This window comes from Oncorhynchus mykiss, chromosome 7 (assembly GCF_057628025.1).
Source record: "Oncorhynchus mykiss isolate SJ-2025 chromosome 7, ASM5762802v1, whole genome shotgun sequence".
NCBI classification, from domain to species: Eukaryota; Metazoa; Chordata; class Actinopteri; order Salmoniformes; family Salmonidae; genus Oncorhynchus; species Oncorhynchus mykiss.
The window spans coordinates 77,022,501-77,045,000 of NC_143028.1; the positions used below are offsets into that span (position 1 = coordinate 77,022,501).

The window sequence follows — 22,500 nt, forward strand, 5'->3', positions numbered from 1 at the left end:
CTCAGCTGCAGACCAGGAGCACCAGCATCACAGACAGTAAGTAATTTATTCTGTCTGTGCCTCTATCTGGTCAACTCTGCTCTGAGATTTACATGTCTGGATTACTTTTTCATCTGACCCATGGTCATCCATAGGCCAGATGGTGTGTGGTGCTGTAGAGTTGAAGTGGTCTGTTGTGGTTCTGTAGAGTTGAAGTGGTCAGTTGTGATGCTGTATGTGGTTGTAGTGGTCAGTTCGGGTGCTGTATGTGGTTGTAATAGTCAGTTGTGATGCTGTATGTGGTTGTAGTGGTCAGTTGTGGTGCTGTATGGGATTGTAGTGGTCAGTTGTGGTGCTGTATGGGATTGTAGTGGTCAGTTGTGGTGCTGTAGGGTGGTAGTGGTCAGTTGTGGTGCTGTATGTGGTTGTAGTGGTACGTTGTGGTGCTGTATGTGGTTGTTGTAGTCAGTTGTGGTGCTGTATGTGGTTGTTGTGGTACGTTGTGGTGCTGTAGAGTTGAAGTGGTCAGTTGTGGTGCTGTATGGGATTGTAGTGGTCAGTTGTGGTGCTATATGTGGTTGTAGTGGTCAGTTGTGGTGCTGTATGTGGTTGTAGTGGTCAGTTGTGGTGCTGTAGAGTTGAAGTGGTCTGTTATGATGCTGTACGTGGTTGTAGTGGTCAGTTGTGGTGCTGTATGTGGTTGTAGTGGTCAGTTGTGGTGCTGTATGTGGTTGTAGTGGTCCGTTGTGGTGCTGTATGTGGTTGTAGTGGTCCGTTGTGGTGCTGTATGTGGTTGTAGTAGTCAGTTGTGGTGCTGTATGTGGTGGTAGTGGTCAGTTGTGGTGCTGTATGGGATTGTAGTGGTCAGTTGTGGTGCTGTATGTGGTTGTAGTGGTCCGTTGTGGTGCTGTATGTGGTTGTAGTGGTCCGTTGTGGTGCTGTATGTGGTTGTAGTGGTCCGTTGTGGTGCTGTATGTGGTTGTAGTGGTCAGTTGTGGTGCTGTATGTGGTTGTAGTGGTCAGTTGTGGTGCTGTATGTGGTTGTAGTGGTCCGTTGTGGTGCTGTATGTGGTTGTAGTGGTCAGTTGTGGTGCTGTATGTGGTGGTAGTAGTCTGTTGTGGTGCTGTATGTGGTTGTAGTGGTCAGTTGTGGTGCTGTATGTGGTGGTAGTGGTCAGTTGTGGTGCTGTATGTGGTTGTAGTGGTCAGTTGTGGTGCTGTATGTGGTGGTAGTGGTCAGTTGTGGTGCTGTATGTGGTGGTAGTGGTCAGTTGTGGTGCTGTATGTGGTTGTAGTGGTCAGTTGTGGTGCTGTATGTGGTTGTAGTGGTCAGTTGTGGTGCTGTATGTGGTTGTAGTGGTCCGTTGTGGTGCTGTATGTGGTGGTAGTGGTCAGTTGTGGTGCTGTATGTGGTTGTAGTGGTCAGTTGTGGTGCTGTAGTTTGTAGAAGCTTTTTGTTTTCCAGAGGCATACCGTATTTGAAGTTGTGTAAGTATTTGGGCTATGTGGGGATGACTAAAAGCTGACTTTACCCAACCGTATGTAGTTTCATCACTGGTGCTCTACAGTGAGTTGGCTTCCCATTTGACATCCCAATGCTGACTGCCCTGGTGTGATGAGAGAGCACGTCCTGTGTGTAGATGCTCCTGTGTGTAGATGCTCCTGTGTGTAGATGCTCCTGTGTGCAGACACTCCTGTGTGTAGATGCTCCTGTGTGTAGATGCTCCTGTGTGTAGATGCTCCTGTGTGTAGATGCTCCTGTGTGTAGACGCTCCTGTGTGTACACACTCCTGTGTGTAGATGCTCCTGTGTGTAGATGCTCCTGTGTGTAGATGCTCCTGTGTGCAGACACTCCTGTGTGTAGACGCTCCTGTGTGTACACACTCCTGTGTGTAGATGCTCCTGTGTGTAGATGCTCCTGTGTGTAGATGCTCCTGTCTGTAGACACTCCTGTGTGTAGACGCTCCTGTGTGTAGATGCTCCTGTGTGTAGATGCTCCTGTGGGCAGACACTACTGTGTGTAGATGCTCCTGTGGGCAGACACTTCTGTGTGTAGACACTCCTGTGTGTAGACACTCCTGTGTGTAGACGCTCCTGTGTGTACACACTCCTGTGTGTAGATGCTCCTGTGTGTAGATGCTCCTGTGTGTAGATGCTCCTGTCTGTAGACACTCCTGTGTGTAGACGCTCCTGTGTGTAGACGCTCCTGTGTGTAGACGCTCCTGTGTGTAGACGCTCCTGTGTGTAGATGCTCCTGTGTGTAGATGCTCCTGTGTGTAGATGCTCCTGTGTGTAGATGCTCCTGTGTGTAGATGCTCCTGTGTGCAGACACTCCTGTGTGTAGACGCTCCTGCGTGTAGATGCTCCTGTGTGCAGACACTCCTGTGTGTCTGGATTTGAATTTGTATTAATTATGGATCCCCATTAGCTGTTGTCAAAGCAGCAGCTACTCTTCCTGGGGTCCAAACACACTAAAGCACCCATATTATATAGAAAACAACAGATAAAACAGACATTTGACTGCCCTCTCCACCTCCCTACACTATCCTACCCTAACACAGAGGAACATATGACTGCCCTCTCTACCTCCCTACACTATCCGACCCTAACACAGTCTTATTACTGCCCTCTCTACCTCCCTACACTATCCTACCCTAACACAGAGGAACATATGACTGACCTCTCTACCTCCCTACACTATCCTACCCTAACACAGAGGAACATATGACTGACCTCTCTACCTCCCTACACTATCCTACCCTAACACAGTCTTATTACTGCCCTCTCCACCTCCCTACACTATCCTACCCTAACACAGAGGAACATATGACTGATCTCTCTACCTCCCTACACTATCCTACCCTAACACAGTCGTATTACTGCCCTCTCCACCTCCCTACACTATCCTACCCTAACACAGAGGAACACATGACTGCCCTCTCCACCTCCCTACACTATCCTACCCTAACACAGTCTTATTACTGCCCTCTCTACCTCCCTACACTATCCTACCCTAACACAGAGTCATACGACTGCCCTCTCTACCTCCCTACACTATCCTACCCTAACACAGAGGAACATATGACTGCCCTCTCTACCTCCCTACACTATCCTACCCTAACACAGAGTCATATGGATCTGCACTGTCTGTAACTCACACAAAGTTCCAAAGGCTGAGCCTAATATAGTACCACACCACCTCATCAGCTGCTACCACGTTAGCTACAGTACCACACCACCTCATCAGCTGCTACCACGTTAGCTACAGTACCACACCACCTCATCAGCTGCTACCACGTTAGCTACAGTACCACACCACCTCATCAGCTGCTACCACGTTAGCTACAGTACCACAACACCACGTCAGCTGCTACCACGTTAGCTACAATACCACAAAACCTCATTGGCTGCTACCACGTTAGCTACAGTACCACAACACCTCATCAGCTGCTACCATGTTAGCTACATTACCACACCACCTCATCAGCTGCTACCATGTTATAAACAGTACCACACCACCTCATCAGCTGCTACCACATTATCGACAGTACTACAACACCTCATCAGCTGCTACCACGTTAGCTACAGTACCACACCACCTCATCAGCTGCTACCACGTTAGCTACAGTACCACAAAACCTCATTGGCTGCTACCACGTTAGCTACAGTACCACAACACCACGTCAGCTGCTACCACGTTAGCTACAATACCACAAAACCTCATTGGCTGCTACCACGTTAGCTACAGTACCACAACACCTCATCAGCTGCTACCATGTTAGCTACAGTACCACACCACCTCATCAGCTGCTAGCTACCATGTAATAAACAGTACCATACCACCTCATCAGCTGCTACCACATTATCGACAGTACTACAACACCTCATCAGCTGCTACCACGTTAGCTACAGTACCACACCAAGTGAAATCACTACAACACTTAACAAAGAGCTCCAGTCAGTTTTAGAATGGATGGAAAGGAATAAGTTAGTCCTAAATATATATTTTTTAATAAATAACTGAAATCATTGTATTTGGGACAAATCATTCATTCATGTCAATCTCTCATGGCTCAAAGTAGACGAGAGATTAACTTCATCACTACTTGTTTTTGTGAGAAGTATTGACATGTTGAATGCACTGAGCTGTCTGTTTAAACTACTAGCACACAGCTCAGACACCCATTCATAACCCCACAAGACATACCACCAGAGTTTCACAGTCCCCAAGTCCAGAACAGACTATTGGAGGTACACAGTACTACATAGAGCCATGACAACATGGAACATCAGGTAACTGGTGCAGGCAGTAAAATTAGATTTGGGACTGTGAAGAGACACACACAGGCACAGACACGCGCACACACGCACACATGATACCATATGCACTGTACACACACGCACACATGATACCATATGCACTGTACACACACGCACACATGATACCATATGCACTGTACACACACGCACACCTGATACCATATGCACTGTACACACACGCACACATGATACCATATGCACTGTACCTGGGTTTTGTATTGCAGATATACAGTGCTTTTGGTATTCAGAACCCTTGACTTTTTCATATTTTATTACGTTACAGCCTTATTTTCCGAAATGGATTCAATAGTTTTTCCCCCTCATCAATCGACACATTACCCCATAATTTTATTTTTTTTATTTTTTTATTTTACCTTTATTTAACCAGGCAAGTCAGTTAAGAACAAATTCTTATTTTCAATGACGGCCTGGGAACAGTGGGTTAACTGCCTGTTCAGGGGCAGAACGACAGATTTGTACCTTGTCAGCTCGGGGGTTTGAACTCGCAACCTTCCGGTTACTAGTCCAACACTCTAACCACTAGGCTACCCTGCCGCCCCGACAAAACACAACGTTTTTTTTAATTATTTTTTGCTAATTTATAAAACAAAAATTAAAAAACGGAAATATCACATTTACATAAGTATTCAGACCCTTTACTCAGTAAAAATTAAAAATGGAAATATCACATTTACATAAGTATTCAGACCCTTTACTCAGTAAAAATTAAAAACGGAAATATCACATTTACATAAGTATTCAGACCCTTTACTCAGTAAAAATTAAAAATGGAAATATCACATTTACATAAGTATTCAGACCCTTTACTCAGTTCTTTTTTTGAAGAACCTTTGGCAGCAATTACAGCCTTGAGTCTTCTTGGGTAAGACAAGCTTGGCACACCTGTATTTGGGGAGTTTCTCCCATTCTTCTCTGCAGATCCTCTCAAGCACTGTCAGGTTGGATGAGGAGAGTTGCTGCACAGCCATTTTCAGATCTCTCTTTCAGCTCCAGGAAGAGTCTTGGTGGTTCCAAACTTCTTCAATTTAAGAATGATGGAGGCCACTGTGTTCTTGGGGACCTGCAATGCTGCAGAAATTTTTTGGTGCCCTTCCCCAGATCTGTGCCTCGACACAATCCTGTCTTGGAGCTCTACGGACAATTCCTTCGACCTCATGGCTTGGTTTTTGCTCTGACATGCACTGTCAACTGTGGGACCTTATATAAACAACTAGTTTACCAGGAACTAGTTGGGATCCATAATAAATCCCAGGAAGAGTAGCTGCTTCCTTGCCAGGAACTAGTGGGGATCCATAATAAATCCCAGGAAGAGTAGCTGCTTCCTTGCCAGGAACTAGTGGGGAACCATAATAAATCCCAGGAAGAGGAGCTGCTTCCTTGCCAGGAACTAGTGGGGAACAATAATAAATCACAGGAAGAGTAGCTGCTTCCTTGCCAGGAACTAGTGGGGATCCATAATAAATCCCAGGAAGAGTAGCTGCTTTCTTGCCAGAAACTAGTGGGGGTCCATGATAAATCCCAGGAAGAGTAGCTGCTTCCTTGCCAGGAAAGGAACTAGTGGGGGTCCATGATAAATCCCAGGAAGAGTAGCTGCTTCCTTGCCAGGAACTAGTGGGGATCCATAATAAATCCCAGGAAGAGTAGCTGCTTCCTTGCCAGGAACTAGTGGGGATCCATAATAAATCCCAGGAAGAGTAGCTGCTTCCTTGCCAGGAACTAGTGGGGATCCATAATAAATCCCAGGAAGAGTAGCTGCTTCCTTGCCAGGAACTAGTGGGGATCCATAATAAATCCCAGGAAGAGTAGCTGCTTCCTTGCCAGGAACTAGTGGGGATCCATAATGAATTGAAATTCAAACAGCAGCGTTATCAAGAACATGCTTGAAGTTTTCACTTTGTTAAGTTGTTGAGAACCTAACTTTTAAAGATCCTGAATCCTTTTTCATCTCAATTTAAAATCATTTCTGGGTTGCAATTATTTACCTGTGATTGTTTTCAATTAAAATTGTCGAAAATAAACAAATATAACCGTTAATTAACATAAACACATTTAGCATCTCCTGGCTTCCACACATGCAGTGTAAGCGATCTCGTCCTCCTCTTCCGAGGAGGAGTAGCGAGAAGGATCGGAGGACCAAAACGCAGCGTGGTAAGTGTCCATAATTTAATGAAGCAAAATGAACACTGAACAAAAACAATAAACAACAAACGAACAGTCCCGTGAGGTGAATGACAAACAATAAACAGGAAATAAACACTCACGAAACCCAGGTGGAAAACGGCTACCTAAGTATGATTCTCAATCAGAGACAACTAACGACACCTGCCTCTGATTGAGAACCATACGAGGCCGAACACAAAAAACAACATAGACTGCCCACCCCAACTCACGTCCTGGCCATATTAAAACAAAGACAAAACACAAAAATACGGTCACCGTAACAGCCCTGGTCTGAACTCCATCCCACCACAACAGCCCTGGTCTGAACTCCATCCCACCACAACAGCCCTGGTCTGAACTCCATCCCACCACAACAGCCCTGGTCTGAACTCCATCCCACCACAACAGCCCTGGTCTGAACTCCATCCTACCACAACAGCCCTGGTCTGAACTCCATCCCACCGCAACAGCCCTGGTCTGAACTCCATCCCACCGCAACAGCCCTGGTCTGAACTCCATCCCACCACAACAGCCCTGGTCTGAACTCCATCCCACCACAACAGCCCTGGTCTGAACTCCATCCCACCACAACAGCCCTGGTCTGAACTCCATCCCACCACAACAGCCCTGGTCTGAACTCCATCCCACCACAACAGCCCTGGTCTGAACTCCTTCCCACCACAACAGCCCTGGTCTGAACTCCATCCCACCAAACAGCCCTGGTCTGAACTCCATCCCACCAAAACAGCCCTGGTCTGAACTCCATCCCACCAAACAGCCCTGGTCTGAACTCCATCCCACCACAACAGCCCTGGTCTGAACTCCATCCCACCAAAACAGGCAGAAATGTCATGCAGCTCTTACATTTCATTATCATAATTTATACAATTTCACAGTATTATTCCAACTTTATAGTTTGGAAATATAAAATATCAGACAAATCACATTCTGCACTGGGTCTTTAAGTACTTATTATTATTTAACAAGGCAAGTCAGTTAAGAACAAATTATTATTCACAATGATGGCCTAGGAACAGTGGGTTAACTGCCTTGTTCAGTGGCAGAACAGCAGATTTTTACCTTGTCAGCTCAGGGATTTGATCTACCGACCTTTCAGTTACTGGCCCAATGCTCTAACCACTAGGCTACCTGTCGCCCCAGGTATTTAAAACCCTTCATGGCTTATCTCATTATTCTAGTTGTCAGGGTCATTGAGATGAAAGAGGATGTTCTCATCTCCTCCTCCGTTTGTCTTGTCTGTCCATTGGTCTTCTGGCAGTGTGTGTATGTGTGTGTGTGTGTGTGTGTGTGTGTGTGTGTGTGTGTGTGTGTGTGTGTGTGTGTGTGTGTGTGTGTGTGTGTGTGTGTGTGTGTCATCAGTGTAATAATCAGTCAGTTATCTTAGTCTAGCCCACTGGAGTGGAGGGAGGCAGGGATGGACGCTGGGAGACATGGATGAAGGGATGGATGGAGGGAGAGATGGATGGATGGATGGAGGGAGGGAGGGAGGGATGGATGGAGGGAGAGATCGATGGATAGAGGGAGGGATGGATAGAGGGAGGGATGGATAGAGGGAGGGATGGACGGATGGAGGGAGGGATGGATAGAGGGAGAGATGGATGGATGGAGGGAGAGATGGATAGAGGGAGAGATGGATGGAGGGAGGGAGGGATGGATGGATAGAGGGAGAGATGGATGGAGATGGACAGATGGACGGCAGCAGGCCATAGATGGATAGAGTGGGTGTGAAGGTGTGAGCCAGTCACTTCATCAGGAAAGAAGGGAGGAAGGGAGGGAATCAACAAATAGATGAGAGGAGAGCAGGAGTTCGCTAGCTGGCTATATTTTAACCCTCATTTTGCATCAGAATCAAAGATGCTAAATAGCTGTAATAATAAACAGTACGTTGTCTTTGGTCCCAAGATGGCTGATGTACTGCCCATTTACTTGGCTAATCAAACACCGCCTTTACTAGAGGATCTGCTGCCACACTATGAAGCAGTCCTATTATTTGTGGATGGAAAGATGGCGTGATGATATGTGTACAATGAGCTACCTGAGTTGATATGTAGGCTATAGACTGATCTACCTGAGTTGATATATAGGCTATAGACGGATCTACCTGAGTTGATATGTTGGCTATAGACTGATCTACCTGAGTTGATATGTAGTCTATAGACTGATCTACCTGAGTTGATATGTAGTCTATAGACTGATCTACCTGAGTTGATATGTAGTCTATAGACTGATCTACCTGAGTTGATATGTAGTCTATAGACTGATCTACCTGAGTTGATATGTAGGCTATAGACTGATCTACCTGAGGATGAAATGGTTCTATATTGTGAGACACATTCATGCAGACGTGTGGCTCATGTCTCCTCCCAGAGATATTGTATACTTTTGATATGTACAGCAGATCACATGACAAGAGGGAGACATGTGCACACCTAGATGGGTTTATAAGTGTGATGAGCACAAGTGGCATCCTGAAACTGTCACATGGTGTGGGGTTCAGCCAAGCCTTCATCACTGACCCTGCTGGACGGGCTCTGATTTAGAACTTTAACATTGGACCGGCCATGAGTCCCAAATGGCTCCCTATTCCCTACATAGTGCACTACTTTCTACCAGAGCCCTAAGGGTGCACCCTATTCCCTACATTGTGCACTCCTTTCTACCAGAGCCCCGATCAAAAGTAGTGCACTATAAAGGGAATTAGGGTGCCATTTGGAAAACAAACTTGTTCTCTTCTGCTCCTAGCACCTCTCTACCTCCACACAACCTGCCAACAACCCTGTGGACTTGATGTGTGCATAATTTTTTCTGGCCATTGTCCTGTGTTAATAATAGGCAGAGATAGAGAGACAGATGAAGAGAACTTCACACCATTGGCAGGAGTCTCTCTCTCTTTCTCTCTCCCTCCCTCTCTTTATTTCTTTCTTTCTCTCTCTCTCTCTCTCTCTCTCTCTCTCTCTCTCTCTCTCTCTCTCTCTTTCTTTCTCTCTCTCTTTCTCTCTCTCTCTTTCTCTCTCTCTCTTTTTCTCTCTTTCTCTTTCTTTCTCTCTCTCTCTCTTTCTCTTTCGCTCTCTCTCTCTCTCCCTCTTTCTTACTCTCTTTCACTATCTATCTCTCTCTTTCTCCCTCCCTCTCTTTCTCTCTCTCTCTCTCTCTTTCTCTCTCTCTCTCTCTCTCGCTCTCTCTTTCTCTCTCTCTCTCTCTCTTTCTCTCTCTCTCTTTTTCTCTCTTTCTCTTTCTCTCTCTCTCTCTTTCTCTTTCTCTCTCTCTCTCTCCCTCTTTCTTACTCTCTTTCACTATCTATCTCTCTCTTTCTCCCTCCCTCTCTTTCTCTCTATCTCTCTCTCTCTCTCTCTCTCTCTCTCTCTCTCTCTCTCTTTCTCTCTCTTTGACCCGGGTATTGACCCCCAAAAGTGTCTCTGTTTCTGGGTATTGACCTCCGAAAGTGTCTCTGGTTCTGGGTATTGACCCCCACAGGGAATTGAACCCCATGTGAACCTACCAGACAAGCTAAATGACATTTATGCTCACTGAACCATGCATGAGAGCACCAGCTGTTCCGGACGCCTTTAAACAGGTCAACATTCACAAAACCGTGCGGCCAGACATATTACCAGGACTTGTACTCAAAGCATGACCGGACCAACTGGCAAGTGCCTTCACTGACATTTTCAACCTCTCCCTGACCGAGTTTGTAATGCCTGTAATATCAACATGTTTCAAGCAGACCACCATATTCCCTGTGCCCAAGTAAGTGAAGGTAACCTGCCTAAATGACTACAGCCCCGTAGCACTCACATTAGTAGCCATGAAGGCCTTTGAAAGGCTGGTCATGGCTCACATCAACACCTTCATGCCGGAAACCCTAGACCCACTCCAATTTACATACCGCCCAAACAGATCCACAGAAGATGCCATTTCTACTGCACTCCACACTGCTCTCTCCCACCTGTACAAAAGGAACACCTATGTGAGAATGTTGTTCTTTGACTACAGCTCAGCGTTCAACACCATAGTGCCCACAAAACTCATCACTAAGGACCCCGCTTATCCTCAACCCTGGGGCCCCTCAGGGGTGTGTGCTGATCACTAACAACGATGAGACAGCCTATAGGGAGGAGGTTAGAGACCTGTCAGTGTGGTGCCAGGACAACAACCTCTCCCTCAATGTGATCAAGACAAAGGAGCTGATTGTGGACTACAGGAAAAGGAGGGCCGAACAGGCCCCCATTAACATCGACAGGGCTGTAGTGGAGTGGGTCGAGAGTTTCAAGTACCTTGATGTCCACATCACCAACAAACTATCATGGTCCAAACACACCAAGACAGTTGTGAAGAGGGCACGACAACACATTTTACCCCTCAGGAGACTGAAAAGATTTAGCATGGGTCTCCAGATCCTCTAATTGTTCTACAGCTGCACCATCGAAAGCATCCTGACCGGTTGCATCACCGCCTGGTATGGCAACTGCTTGACATCTGACCATAAGGCGCTACAGAGGGTAGTGCGTACGGCCCAGCACATCACTGGGGCCAAGTTTTCTGACATCCAGGACCTCTATACCAGGCGGTGTCAGAGGAAGGCCCTAAAAATTGTCAAAGACAAGTCACCCAAGTCTTGTCTTCTCTTGAGAGCCATGTCTGCCTACGGCGACCTTTCTCAATAGCAAGGCTATGCTCACTGAGTCTGTACATAGCCAAAGCTTTCCTTAAGTTTGGGTCAGTCACAGTGGTCAGGTATTCTGCCACTGTGTACTCTCTGTTTAGGGCCAAATAGCATTCTAGTTGGCTCAGTTTTTTTTGTTAGTTCTTTCCAATGTGTCAAGTAATTATCTTTTTGTTTTCTCATGATTTGGTTGGGTCTAATTGTGTTGCTGTCCTGGGGCTCTGTGGGGTGTGTTTGTGTTTGTGAACAGAGCCACAGGACCAGCTTGCTTAGGGGACTCTTCTCTAGGTTCATCTCTCAGTAGGTGATGGCTTTGTTATGGAAGGTTTTGGAATTTCTTCCTTTTAGGTGGTTCTAGAATGAAATGCTCTTTTCTGGATTTTGATAATTGACGGGTATCGGCCTAATTCTGCTATGCATGCATTATTTGGTGTTTTATGTTGTACACAGGAGGGATATTTTTGCAGAATTCTGCATGCTGAGTCTCAATTTGGTGTTGAACCCATTTTGTGAGTTCTTGGTTGGTGAGCGGACCCCAGACCTCACCTAACAATAAAGGGCAATGGGTTCAATAACTGATTCAAGTATTTTTAGCCAGATACTAATTGGTATTTGAAATGTTATGTTCCTTTTGATGGCATAGAATGCCCTTCTTGCCTTGTCTCTTTCTCTCGCTCTCACTGAGTTTATAATGAGGATACATTGATGGAAATATGACTTGTCTGACCTTTCCTTAGTTGGCTCAGCCAGATACACTGAGCTACATTAGCAATGCAGTCTACTGAATATAATATATTAACATCACACTGTGGTCATTTAGGGAACACTTTTAGGGTTGCACATTTTGGGGAATGTTCAAGGGGGGAAACTTTTCGTGTGAATTTAAGGGAATATATGGGAATTAACAGGAATATATGGGAATTAACGGGAATATGTGGGAATTAACGGGAATATATGGGAATTAACGGGAATATATGGGAATTAATGGGAATATATGGGAATTAACGGGAATATATGGGAATTAACGGAAATATATACACATTAATATTAATACCATTGAAATGTAGATGTTTTTTGCATTGGATATATTTACCATATCATATGGAGACTGAAACCTCATTTACCTCATCATAAGTAGACATCATTACACATTATTAAATCCTTCCTAAAGAAATATTAAAATACTATTTTGTTACGAATTGAATTTTAATTAAATGAGTTGACTCTTCACATGGGATGATTTCACTGAACAACAAAAGAAAGAGAATATTGAATGATCCCCAATGATCCATCGCATCTCCCAAAAACGTTTTCAACATACACCTGTAAAATGATTGTCTAGAAACTAACGCTTTGGTTGTCTTCCTCTCCGGCTTCCATGTCTTCTCCCTGGACCTCCTCAATGTCCACCTCTTGAACATCAGACTCTGAGGCCTCATCTTCTATATCACTTTCCAACCTTGTTGAGGATGGCTCGTTGTCAGGCTCAAAAAGCCTCAAATTTGCCCGGATGGCCACCAATTTTTCAACCCTTGTATTGGTCAGCCTGTTGCATGCTTTGGTGTGTGTGTTCCCAAACAAGGACCAGTTGCGCTCTGAGGCGGCTGATGTTGGTGGGATTTGGAGGATGATTGAGGCAACAGGGGAAAGAGGCTCAGATCCACAAAGTTCCTTCCACATATGTTGGCACGACTGCCTTATTGCATCTCCATCCCATTGTACTTCGCCAGACTGCCAAGAACCTTGTCCTCATCCAGGCCAAGGTGGCGAGACACGGAAGTGATGACACCATAGGCCTTGTTGATCTCTGCACCAGACAGGATGCTCTTGCCAGCGTTCTTGGGGCCCGACATGTATGTTGTGGCCTGTTTGGGCTTCAGGCAGAAGTCTTCACGCTTTTTGATGTATTTCAGAACTGCAGTTTCCTCTGCTTGGAGCAACAGTGAAGTGGGCAGGGCAGTACAGATTTCTTCTCTTACATCTGCAAGCAGAGTCTAATCATCAGACAGGATGGCATTGTCTCCCTCAATCCGTGCAATGGCTACTGCTATAGGTTTCAGGCTGCTTACCACTCTCTTCCAAAATGCATCATCCAGGAGGATCCTCTTGATGGGGCTGTCCATATTGGCAGACTGTGATATGGCCATTTATTGGAGAAGCTCCTTCCCCTCCAGGAGACGTGTTGCTGGGCAGCTTCAATGTGGTGCTCTTATTCTTCTCACTTTGCTTGGTGAGGTAGATTGCTGCTATAACTTGATTACCCTTCACATACCTAACAATTTCCTTGGCTCTCTTGTAGAGGGTATCCATTGTTTTCAGTCCCACGGTGTCCTTGAGGATCAGATTCAAGGCATGAGCAGCACAGCCAATGGGTGTGATGTGAGGGTAGGACTCCACTTTAGACCAAGCAGCCTTCATGTTCGCAGCATTGTCTGTCACCAGTGCAAAATCCTTCTGTGGTCCTAGGTCATTGATGACTGCCTTCAGCTCATCTGCAATGTCGAGACCGGTGTGTCTGTTGTCCCTTGTGTCTGTGCTCTTGTAGAATACTGGTTGAAGGGGTGGAGATGTAGTTAATTATTCCATGCCCACAAACATTCGTCCACCCATCAGAGATTATTGCAATACAGCCTGCATTCTCTATGATTTTATTGACCCTCACTTGAACTCTGCTGAACTCTGCATCCAGCAAATGAGTAGATAAGCATTTCTTCGTCAATTCTTCATTCGTATTCCAATATTGAGGCCAAATATGCTATTTTTAATGAGTAGATAAAGCATGTCTGGTTGGAGGGGTGTTTGCTGGGCGAAGAATATTCAGAAATCTCCTCCAATACACATTGCCTGTGAGCATCAACTAACAGAAATTGTTAACAAGTTAGAAATGATTTAAACACACTTTGCAGTAGGCTACTATTTACTAGTTAACAATACATCATGTATGCCATATAAAATATATTCACCCCACCCAGTATTGTAATCAAAACTTACCAGAAAGCATGTAGTCCTTGGCTCAGACAGTGTAGTAGTGTGGGCTCAATAGCATCTCATTTGTGAGTAAGATCTTGAGATTCATCTGTACAGGTGATGGAAGAATGCACTGTGCGTGCAGAGGGTTGCAATTCTATTGAATTGGGGATAGTTTAACCACAATGTGCCACAAGACCTCGAACTAGAAGAAAAAGAAACGCACACCTATTAAGACGAGGTGCTGGCTAGCGGAGTAGAACACCTATTTAGACGAGGTGCTGGCTAGCGGAGTAGAACACCTATTAAGACGAGGTGCTGGCTAGCGGAGTAGAACACCTATTAAGACGAGGTGCTGGCTAGCGGAGTAGAACACCTATTAAGACGAGGTGCTAGCGAGCGGAGTAGAACACCTATTAAGACGAGGTGCTGGCTAGCGGAGTAGAACACCTATTAAGACGAGGTGCTGGCTAGCGGAGTAGAACACCTATTAAGACGAGGTGCTGGCTAGCGGAGTAGAACACCTATTAAGACGAGGTGCTGGCTAGCGGAGTAGAACACCTATTAAGACGAGGTGCTGGCTAGCGGAGTAGAACACCTATTAAGACGAGGTGCTGGCTAGCGGAGTAGAACACCTATTTAGACGAGGTGCTGGCTAGCGGAGTAGAACACCTATTAAGACGAGGTGCTGGCTAGCGGAGTAGAACACCTATTAAGACGAGGTGCTGGCTAGCGGAGTAGAACACCTATTTAGGTGAGGTGCTGCCTAGCAGAGTAGAACACCTATTAAGACAAGGTGCTGGCTAGCGGAGTAGAACACCTATTAAGACGAGGTGCTGGCTAGCGGAGTAGAACACCTATTAAGACGAGGTGCTGGCTAGCGGAGTAGAACACCTGTTAAGACGAGGTGCTGGCTAGCGGAGTAGAACACCTATTAAGACGAGGTGCTGGCTAGCGGAGTAGAACACCTATTTAGACGAGGTGCTGGCTAGCGGAGTAGAACACCTATTTAGACGAGGTGCTGGCTAGCGGAGTAGAACACCTATTAAGATGAGGTGCTGGCTAGCGGAGTAGAACACCTATTAAGACGAGGTGCTGGCTAGCGGAGTAGAACACCTATTTAGGTGAGGTGCTGGCTAGCGGAGTAGAACACCTATTTAGGCGAGGTGCTGGCTAGCGGAGTAGAAAACTTGAAAATAAAAGAGAGCCGCACATTCTAGGAGCTCAGATGCAAAAATTGAATTACCAACGTTTCGACAGCCAAGCTGTCTTCATCAGGGTATAATCACCAACACTGCGGGATGACCTCGAATTGCCTTATGTGTATTACTTGTATCATGTGTTCACTTGTTATAAGCTAACTTTTTTTGTTGAATTTAAGCAAAATTCCCCCAAAATCCCTGGGCTTAACTTCATACTATGCATTCGGGCCCTAAACTTCTGGAAATGTAATGGAAAGTTTATGACCCTTTGCAACCCTATTAACCCCACACTGGGACCATTTAGGGAACACTTTATATAATAACCTGTGTGGTCCTCTATCTCTCTCAATCTCTAATTCTCCGTCTCTCTCTCTCTCTTTCCATGGCTTGTTTTTAATCTCTATCTATATCTTATTTTATCTCTATCCCTAACACCATTCCTGCTGTACCACTGTACCGTACAATGTATTCCTGCTGTACCACTGTACCGTACAATGTATTCCTGCCATACCACTGTACCATACAATGTATTCCTGCCGTACCACTGTACCATACAATGTATTCCTGCCGTACCACTGTACCATACAATGTATTCCTGCCGTACCACTGTACCGTACAATGTATTCCTGCCATACCACTGTACCATACAATGTATTCCTGCCGTACCACTGTACCATACAATGTATTCCTGCCGTACCACTGTACCGTACAATGTATTCCTGCTGTACCACTGTACCGTACAATGTATTCCTGCCGTACCACTGTACCATACAATGTATTCCTGCTGTACCACTGTACCGTACAATGTATTCCTGCCATACCACTGTACCATACAATGTATTCCTGCCGTACCACTGTACCATACAATGTATTCCTGCCGTACCACTGTACCGTACAATGTATTCCTGCTGTACCACTGTACCGTACAATGTATTCCTGCCGTACCACTGTACCATACAATGTATTCCTGCCGTACCACTGTACCGTACAATGTATTCCTGCCGTACCACTGTACCGTACAATGTATTCCTGCTGTACCACTGTACCGTACAATGTATTCCTGCCGTACCACTGTACCATACAATGTATTCCTGCCATACCACTGTACCATACAATGTATTCCTGCCATACCACTGTACCGTACAATGTATTCCTGCCATACCACTGTACCATACAATGTATTCCTGCCGTACCACTGTACCGTACAATGTATTCCTGCCATACCACTGTACCATACAATGTATTCCTGCCATACCACTGTACCGTACAATGCATTCCTGCCATACCACTGTACCATACAATGTATTCCTGCCATACCACTGTACCGTACAATGTATTCCTGCCGTACCACTGTACCGTACAATGTATTCCTGCCATACCACTGTACCGTACAATGTATTCCTGCCGTACCACTGTACCGTACAATGTATTCCTGCTGTACCACTGTACCATACAATGTATTCCTGCCATACCACTGTACCGTACAATGTATTCCTGCCATACCACTGTACCATACAATGTATTCCTGCCATACCACTGTACCATACAATGTATTCCTGCCGTACCACTGTACCGTACAATGTATTCCTGCCATACCACTGTACCATACAATGTATTCCTGCCATACCACTGTACCGTACAATGCATTCCTGCCATACCACTGTACCATACAATGTATTCCTGCCATACCACTGTACCGTACAATGTATTCCTGCCATACCACTGTACCATACAATGCATTCCTGCCATACCACTGTACCATACAATGTATTCCTGCCATACCACTGTACCGTACAATGTATTCCTGCCATACCACTGTACCATACAATGCATTCCTGCCGTACCACTGTACCATACAATGTATTCCTGCCGTACCACTGTACCATACAATGTATTCCTGCCATACCACTGTACCGTACAATGTATTCCTGCCATACCACTGTACCATACAATGTATTCCTGCCATACCACTGTACCGTACAATGCATTCCTGCCATACCACTGTACCATACAATGTATTCCTGCCATACCACTGTACCGTACAATGTATTCCTGCCATACCACTGTACCGTACAATGTATTCCTGCCATACCACTGTACCGTACAATGTATTCCTGCCATACCACTGTACCATACAATGTATTCCTGCCATACCACTGTACCGTACAATGTATTCCTGCCATACCACTGTACCATACAATGCATTCCTGCCGTACCACTGTACCATACAATGTATTCCTGCCGTACCACTGTACCATACAATGTATTCCTGCCATACCACTGTACCGTACAATGTATTCCTGCCATACCACTGTACCATACAATGTATTCCTGCCATACCACTGTACCGTACAATGCATTCCTGCCATACCACTGTACCGTACAATGCATTCCTGCCATACCACTGTACCGTACAATGCATTCCTGCCATACCACTGTACCGTACAATGTATTCCTGCCATACCACTGTACCGTACAATGCATTCCTGCCATACCACTGTACCGTACAATGTATTCCTGCCATACCACTGTACCGTACAATGTATTCCTGCCATACCACTGTACCGTACAATGTATTCCTGCCATACCACTGTACCATACAATGTATTCCTGCTGTACCACTGTACCATACAATGTATTCCTGCCATACCACTGTACCATACAATGTATTCCTGCCATACCACTGTACCGTACAATGCATTCCTGCCATACCACTGTACCATACAATGTATTCCTGCCATACCACTGTACCATACAATGCATTCCTGCCATACCACTGTACCATACAATGCATTCCTGCCATACCACTGTACCGTACAATGTATTCCTCTTGATCTTCTACTTACTCCTCCCAGTGGATCAGAGGGCACATTGCTGCTCCAGTACTGTTGACTGACTCTTCTACCAGTAAATATGTGATATTGTCTTTGAGTAGGGCCTCCTTCTACCAGTAAATATGTGATATTGTCTTTGAGTAGGGCCTCCTTCTACCAGTAAATATGTGATATTGTCTTTGAGTAGGGCCTCCTTCTACCAGTAAAGATGTTATATTGTCTTTGAGTTGCTCATTAAAGTTGTGATAGGTTATTGCCTGTTAGAGGCCCCAGGGGGCAGACTTGGTGACTTGGAGACCGCGGGCAGAGGCCAGTCTGATGAAATGAAAGTTTGCATTTCCTGCAACAACAAAATGATGAAGATACAGCATCTGTATGTAAGGGATCAGCGGTAATACATACCTCTTTAAGCCAGACACTACATTATCTCAGTATAATGGATGCTTTCTACATTTGTAAAGTACAAAAAAAAGGTAATTAATTGTGGTCCCTGAGTGAAAGGCTGTTTTGAATGGGCTGAGTGGAGAAATAGACAACTGTACAGAATTGGTTTAAATTCCAAAGCTTTTGACATCCCTTTCCAGGGACTAGGTTGGCTCGGGAGGGCTTCAGTTTGGATCAAGGCTGTGTTATGATCTGATTGTTAAGTCATGTCCGACAGGGACTGTACGTTGATTTTGGCCCAATGTAAACGTTGTGCTGACATGCTCTGACTTACTCAGACGTTTTCAGTGAACGTGAAATTGGTCTGTGAAGAGATGGACATGTTATTCTGGGCAGATCAGATAGCGAGTGAAGGACGAGTAGAAATAGAAGTGTCTGTCGTCAAGTGAAACATCCCTGCATTGGTTTTGTAAAGACTTCCACAGTCTATGGCGAGATCTTCTGTAGTGTACTGTGGAGCTAAGTTATCTCACTTTGCTTATAAACTATGAACCTATGATGTACATCATCTTTGTTTTCTTATTGACTTGTGTAAATATTTACTGTACCTTCAGTCCCACACACATTTTGGCCATAGAGCAAACTGTATCGTAGCCTGTTTACACGGGATATTAAATATGACATCTTTCTCTCTCTCTCTCTCTCTCTCTCTCTCTCTCTCTCCTTTCTCTCTCTCTCTCTCTCTCTCTCTATCTCTATCTCTATCTCTCTCCTACCTCTCTCTCTCTCTCTCTCTCTCTCTCTCCCTCTCTCTCTCTCTCTCTCTCTCTCTCCTACCTCTCCTATCTTGCTCTCCTCTCTCTCTCCTCCCTCTCCCTTTCTCTCTCTCTCCCCCCCCTCTCTCCCCCCCTCTCTCTCTCTCTCCCTCCCCCTCTCTCTCTCTCTCTCTCTCTCGCTTTGTGTCTCTCTCTCCCTCCCTCTCTCTCTCTCTTCATTCTCTCTCCTCTCTCTCCTCTCTCTCCCATCTCTCTCTCTCTCTCTCTCCCTCTCTCTCTCTCTCTCTCCTACCTCTCTCTCCTATCTTGCTCTCCTCTATCTCTCCTCTCTCTCCCTCCCTCTCTCCCCACCCTCTCTCCCCTCCCTCTCTCCCTCCCTCTCTCTCCTTTCTCTCTCTCTTCCCCCCTCTCTCTCTCTCTCCCTCCCTCCCTCTCTCTCTCTCTCTCTGTGTCTCTCTCTCCCTCCCTCTCTCTCTCTCTCCATTCTCTCTCCTCTATCTCCTCTCTCTCCACTCTCTCTCTCTCTCTCTCTCTCTCTCTCTCTCTCTCTCTATCCCTCTCTCTCTCTCTCTCTCTCTCTCTCTCTCTCTCTCTCTCTCTCTCTCTCTCTCTCTCTCTCTCTCTCTCTCTATCTCCTCTCTCTCTCCCCTCTCTCTCCTCTCTCTCCTCTCTCTCTCCCCTCCCTCTTTTCCCTCCCTCTCTCCCCCCTCTCTCTCTACTTTCTCTCTCTCCCTCCCTCTCTCTCTCTTCTCTCTCTCTCTCTCCTCTCTCTCTCCCCTCCCTCCTACAGAAACACAAGGTGGACTTGTTCTACAAGCTGCGTCACGTGATGAACGAGCTGTTTGACCTTCGGAGACAGATGTTGTCTGGTCACCTGACACAGGACCAGGTCAAAGACGTCAAGAGACACATCACCATCCGCCTGGACTGGGGCAACGAGTAAGTTACCTTACCATTCAGCCTCACCTTAGAATAAAATAGATAACTTTCTTTTCCATCCAAACAAGTACACGAACACAAGGCTGGGAGCAGCACCAACAGACCAGTTACATCAATCGTAGGAGATAAATGCTATCTTCTACAGTACGGAAGTGAGTAGTGCCTGAATCTTCTACAGTACGGCAGTGAGTAGTGCCTGAATCTTCTACAGTACGGCAGTGAGTAGTGCCTGAATCTTCTACAGTACGGCAGTGAGTAGTGCCTGAATGGTACCTGGGACCAGAGACTAGCAGCTTCAAACAACTGAGCCATCAAACCACTCCCTCCTTAAGCTTGTCTTATCTGGCCCTCAACACTTAGACCTGAGTCAACAGCTCACCTCGTTATATTAGTCGTGTCTGGGTGTCTGAGTATAAACGACCATGGCATTAGTGGAGTCAGAGACGGCACCATATTATGTTCAGCTGTCAGCCAGCCAGTTAGTCATCCCGGTAGTCAGCCAGCCAGTCATTCAGGTAGTCAGCCAGCAAGCCAGTCAGTCATCCAGGTAGTCAGCCAGCCAGTCATTCAGGTAGTCAGCCAGCAAGCCAGTCAGTCATCCAGGTAGTCAGCCAGCCAGTCAGTCAGTCATCCAGGTAGTCAGCCAGCCAGTCAGTCAGTCATCCAGGTAGTCAGCCAGCCATTCATCCAGGTAGTCAGCCAGCCAGTCAGTCAGTCATCCAGGTAGTCAGCCAGTCAGTCAGTCAGTCATCCAGGTAGTCAGCCAGTCAGTCAGTAATCCAGGTAGTCAGCCAGTCAGTCAGTCATCCAGGTAGTCAGCCAGCCATTCATCCAGGTAGTCAGCCAGCCAGTCAGTCAGTCATCCAGGTAGTCAGCCAGTCATCCAGCCAGTCAGCCAGCCAGTCAGTCAGTCAGTCAGCCAGCCAGTCATTCAGTCAGTCAGGCAGCCAGTCAGTCAGTCCTCCAGTCTTCCAGTCATCCAGCCAGTCAGTCAGTCATCCAGTCAGCCAGCCATGCAGCCATCCAGCCAGTCTTCCAGTCAGCCAGCCAGTCAGTCATCCAGTCAGTCATCCAGCCAGTCTTCCAGTCAGCCAGCCAGTCAGTCATCCAGTCAGTCATCCAGCCAGTCATCCAGTCAGTCAGTCAGCCAGTCAGTCAGCCAGTCAGTCATCCAGCCTTCCAGTCATCCAGGTAGTCAGCCAGTCAGTCAGTAATCCAGGTAGTCAGCCAGCAAGTCAATCAGTCATCTAAGGTAGTAAGCCAGTCAGTCAGTCATCCAGTCAGTCAGTTAGTCAGCCAGTCATCCAGCTTATCATCCAGTCAGTCATCCAGCCAGTCAGTCAATCAGTCAGACAGTTAGTCAGTCAGTCATCCAGCTTGTCATCCAGTCAGTCAGCCAGTCAGTCAAACAGTTAGTTAGCCATCCAGTCAGTCAGTCATCCAGCCAGTCAGTCAAACAGTTAGTCAGCCATCCAGTCAGTCAGTCATCCAGTCAGTCATCCAGCCAGTTGACAGTCAGTTATCCAGTCAGCCAGCCAGTCATCCAGTCAGTCATCCAGCCAGTCAGTCATCCAGGTAGTCAGCCAGCCAGTCATCCAGGTAGTCAGCCAGCCAGTCAGTCAGTCATCCAGGTAGTCAGCCAGTCAGTCAGTCATCCAGGTAGTCAGCCAGCAAGCAAGTCAGTCAGTCATCCAGGTAGTCAGCCAGTCATCCAGCCAGTCAGCCAGCCTGTCAGTCAGTCAGCCAGCCAGTCAGTCAGTCAGGCAGCCAGTCAGTCAGTCCTCCAGTCTTCCAGTCATCCAGCCAGTCAGTCAGTCATCCAGTCTTCCAGTCATCCAGTCTTCCAGTCATCCAGCCAGTCTTCCAGCCAGCCAGTCAGTCAGCCAGTCAGTCAGTCATCCAGCCTTCCAGTCATCCAGGTAGTCAGCCAGTCAGTCAGTAATCCAGGTAGTCAGCCAGCAAGTCAATCAGTCATCTAAGGTAGTAAGCCAGTCAGTCAGTCATCCAGTCAGTCAGTTAGTCAGCCAGTCATCCAGCTTGTCATCCAGTCAGTCATCCAGCCAGTCAGTCATTCAGTCAGCCAGTTAGTCAGTCAGTCATCCAGCTTGTCATCCAGTCAGTCAGCCAGTCAGTCAAACAGTTAGTCAGCCATCCAGTCAGTCAGTCATCCAGTCAGTCATCCAGCCAGTTGACAGTCAGTTATCCAGTCAGCCAGCCAGTCATCCAGTCAGTCA

The 22,500-nt window shown here is 46.3% G+C and overlaps 1 protein-coding gene across 28 annotated transcripts in view; it reads left to right on the top strand.

Moving 5' to 3' along the window:
- dock3 (dedicator of cytokinesis 3) overlaps positions 1-22,500 on the top strand; it is a 398,499-nt gene that overhangs the window by 240,781 nt on the left and 135,218 nt on the right. For all 28 annotated transcript variants that reach the window (XM_090242011.1, XM_090242016.1, XM_036984230.2 and 25 more), the window contains exon 6: positions 20,118-20,266. In XM_090242011.1, the coding sequence (XP_090098137.1) occupies positions 20,118-20,266 (149 nt within the window). The remainder of the gene's footprint in view (positions 1-20,117; positions 20,267-22,500) is intronic.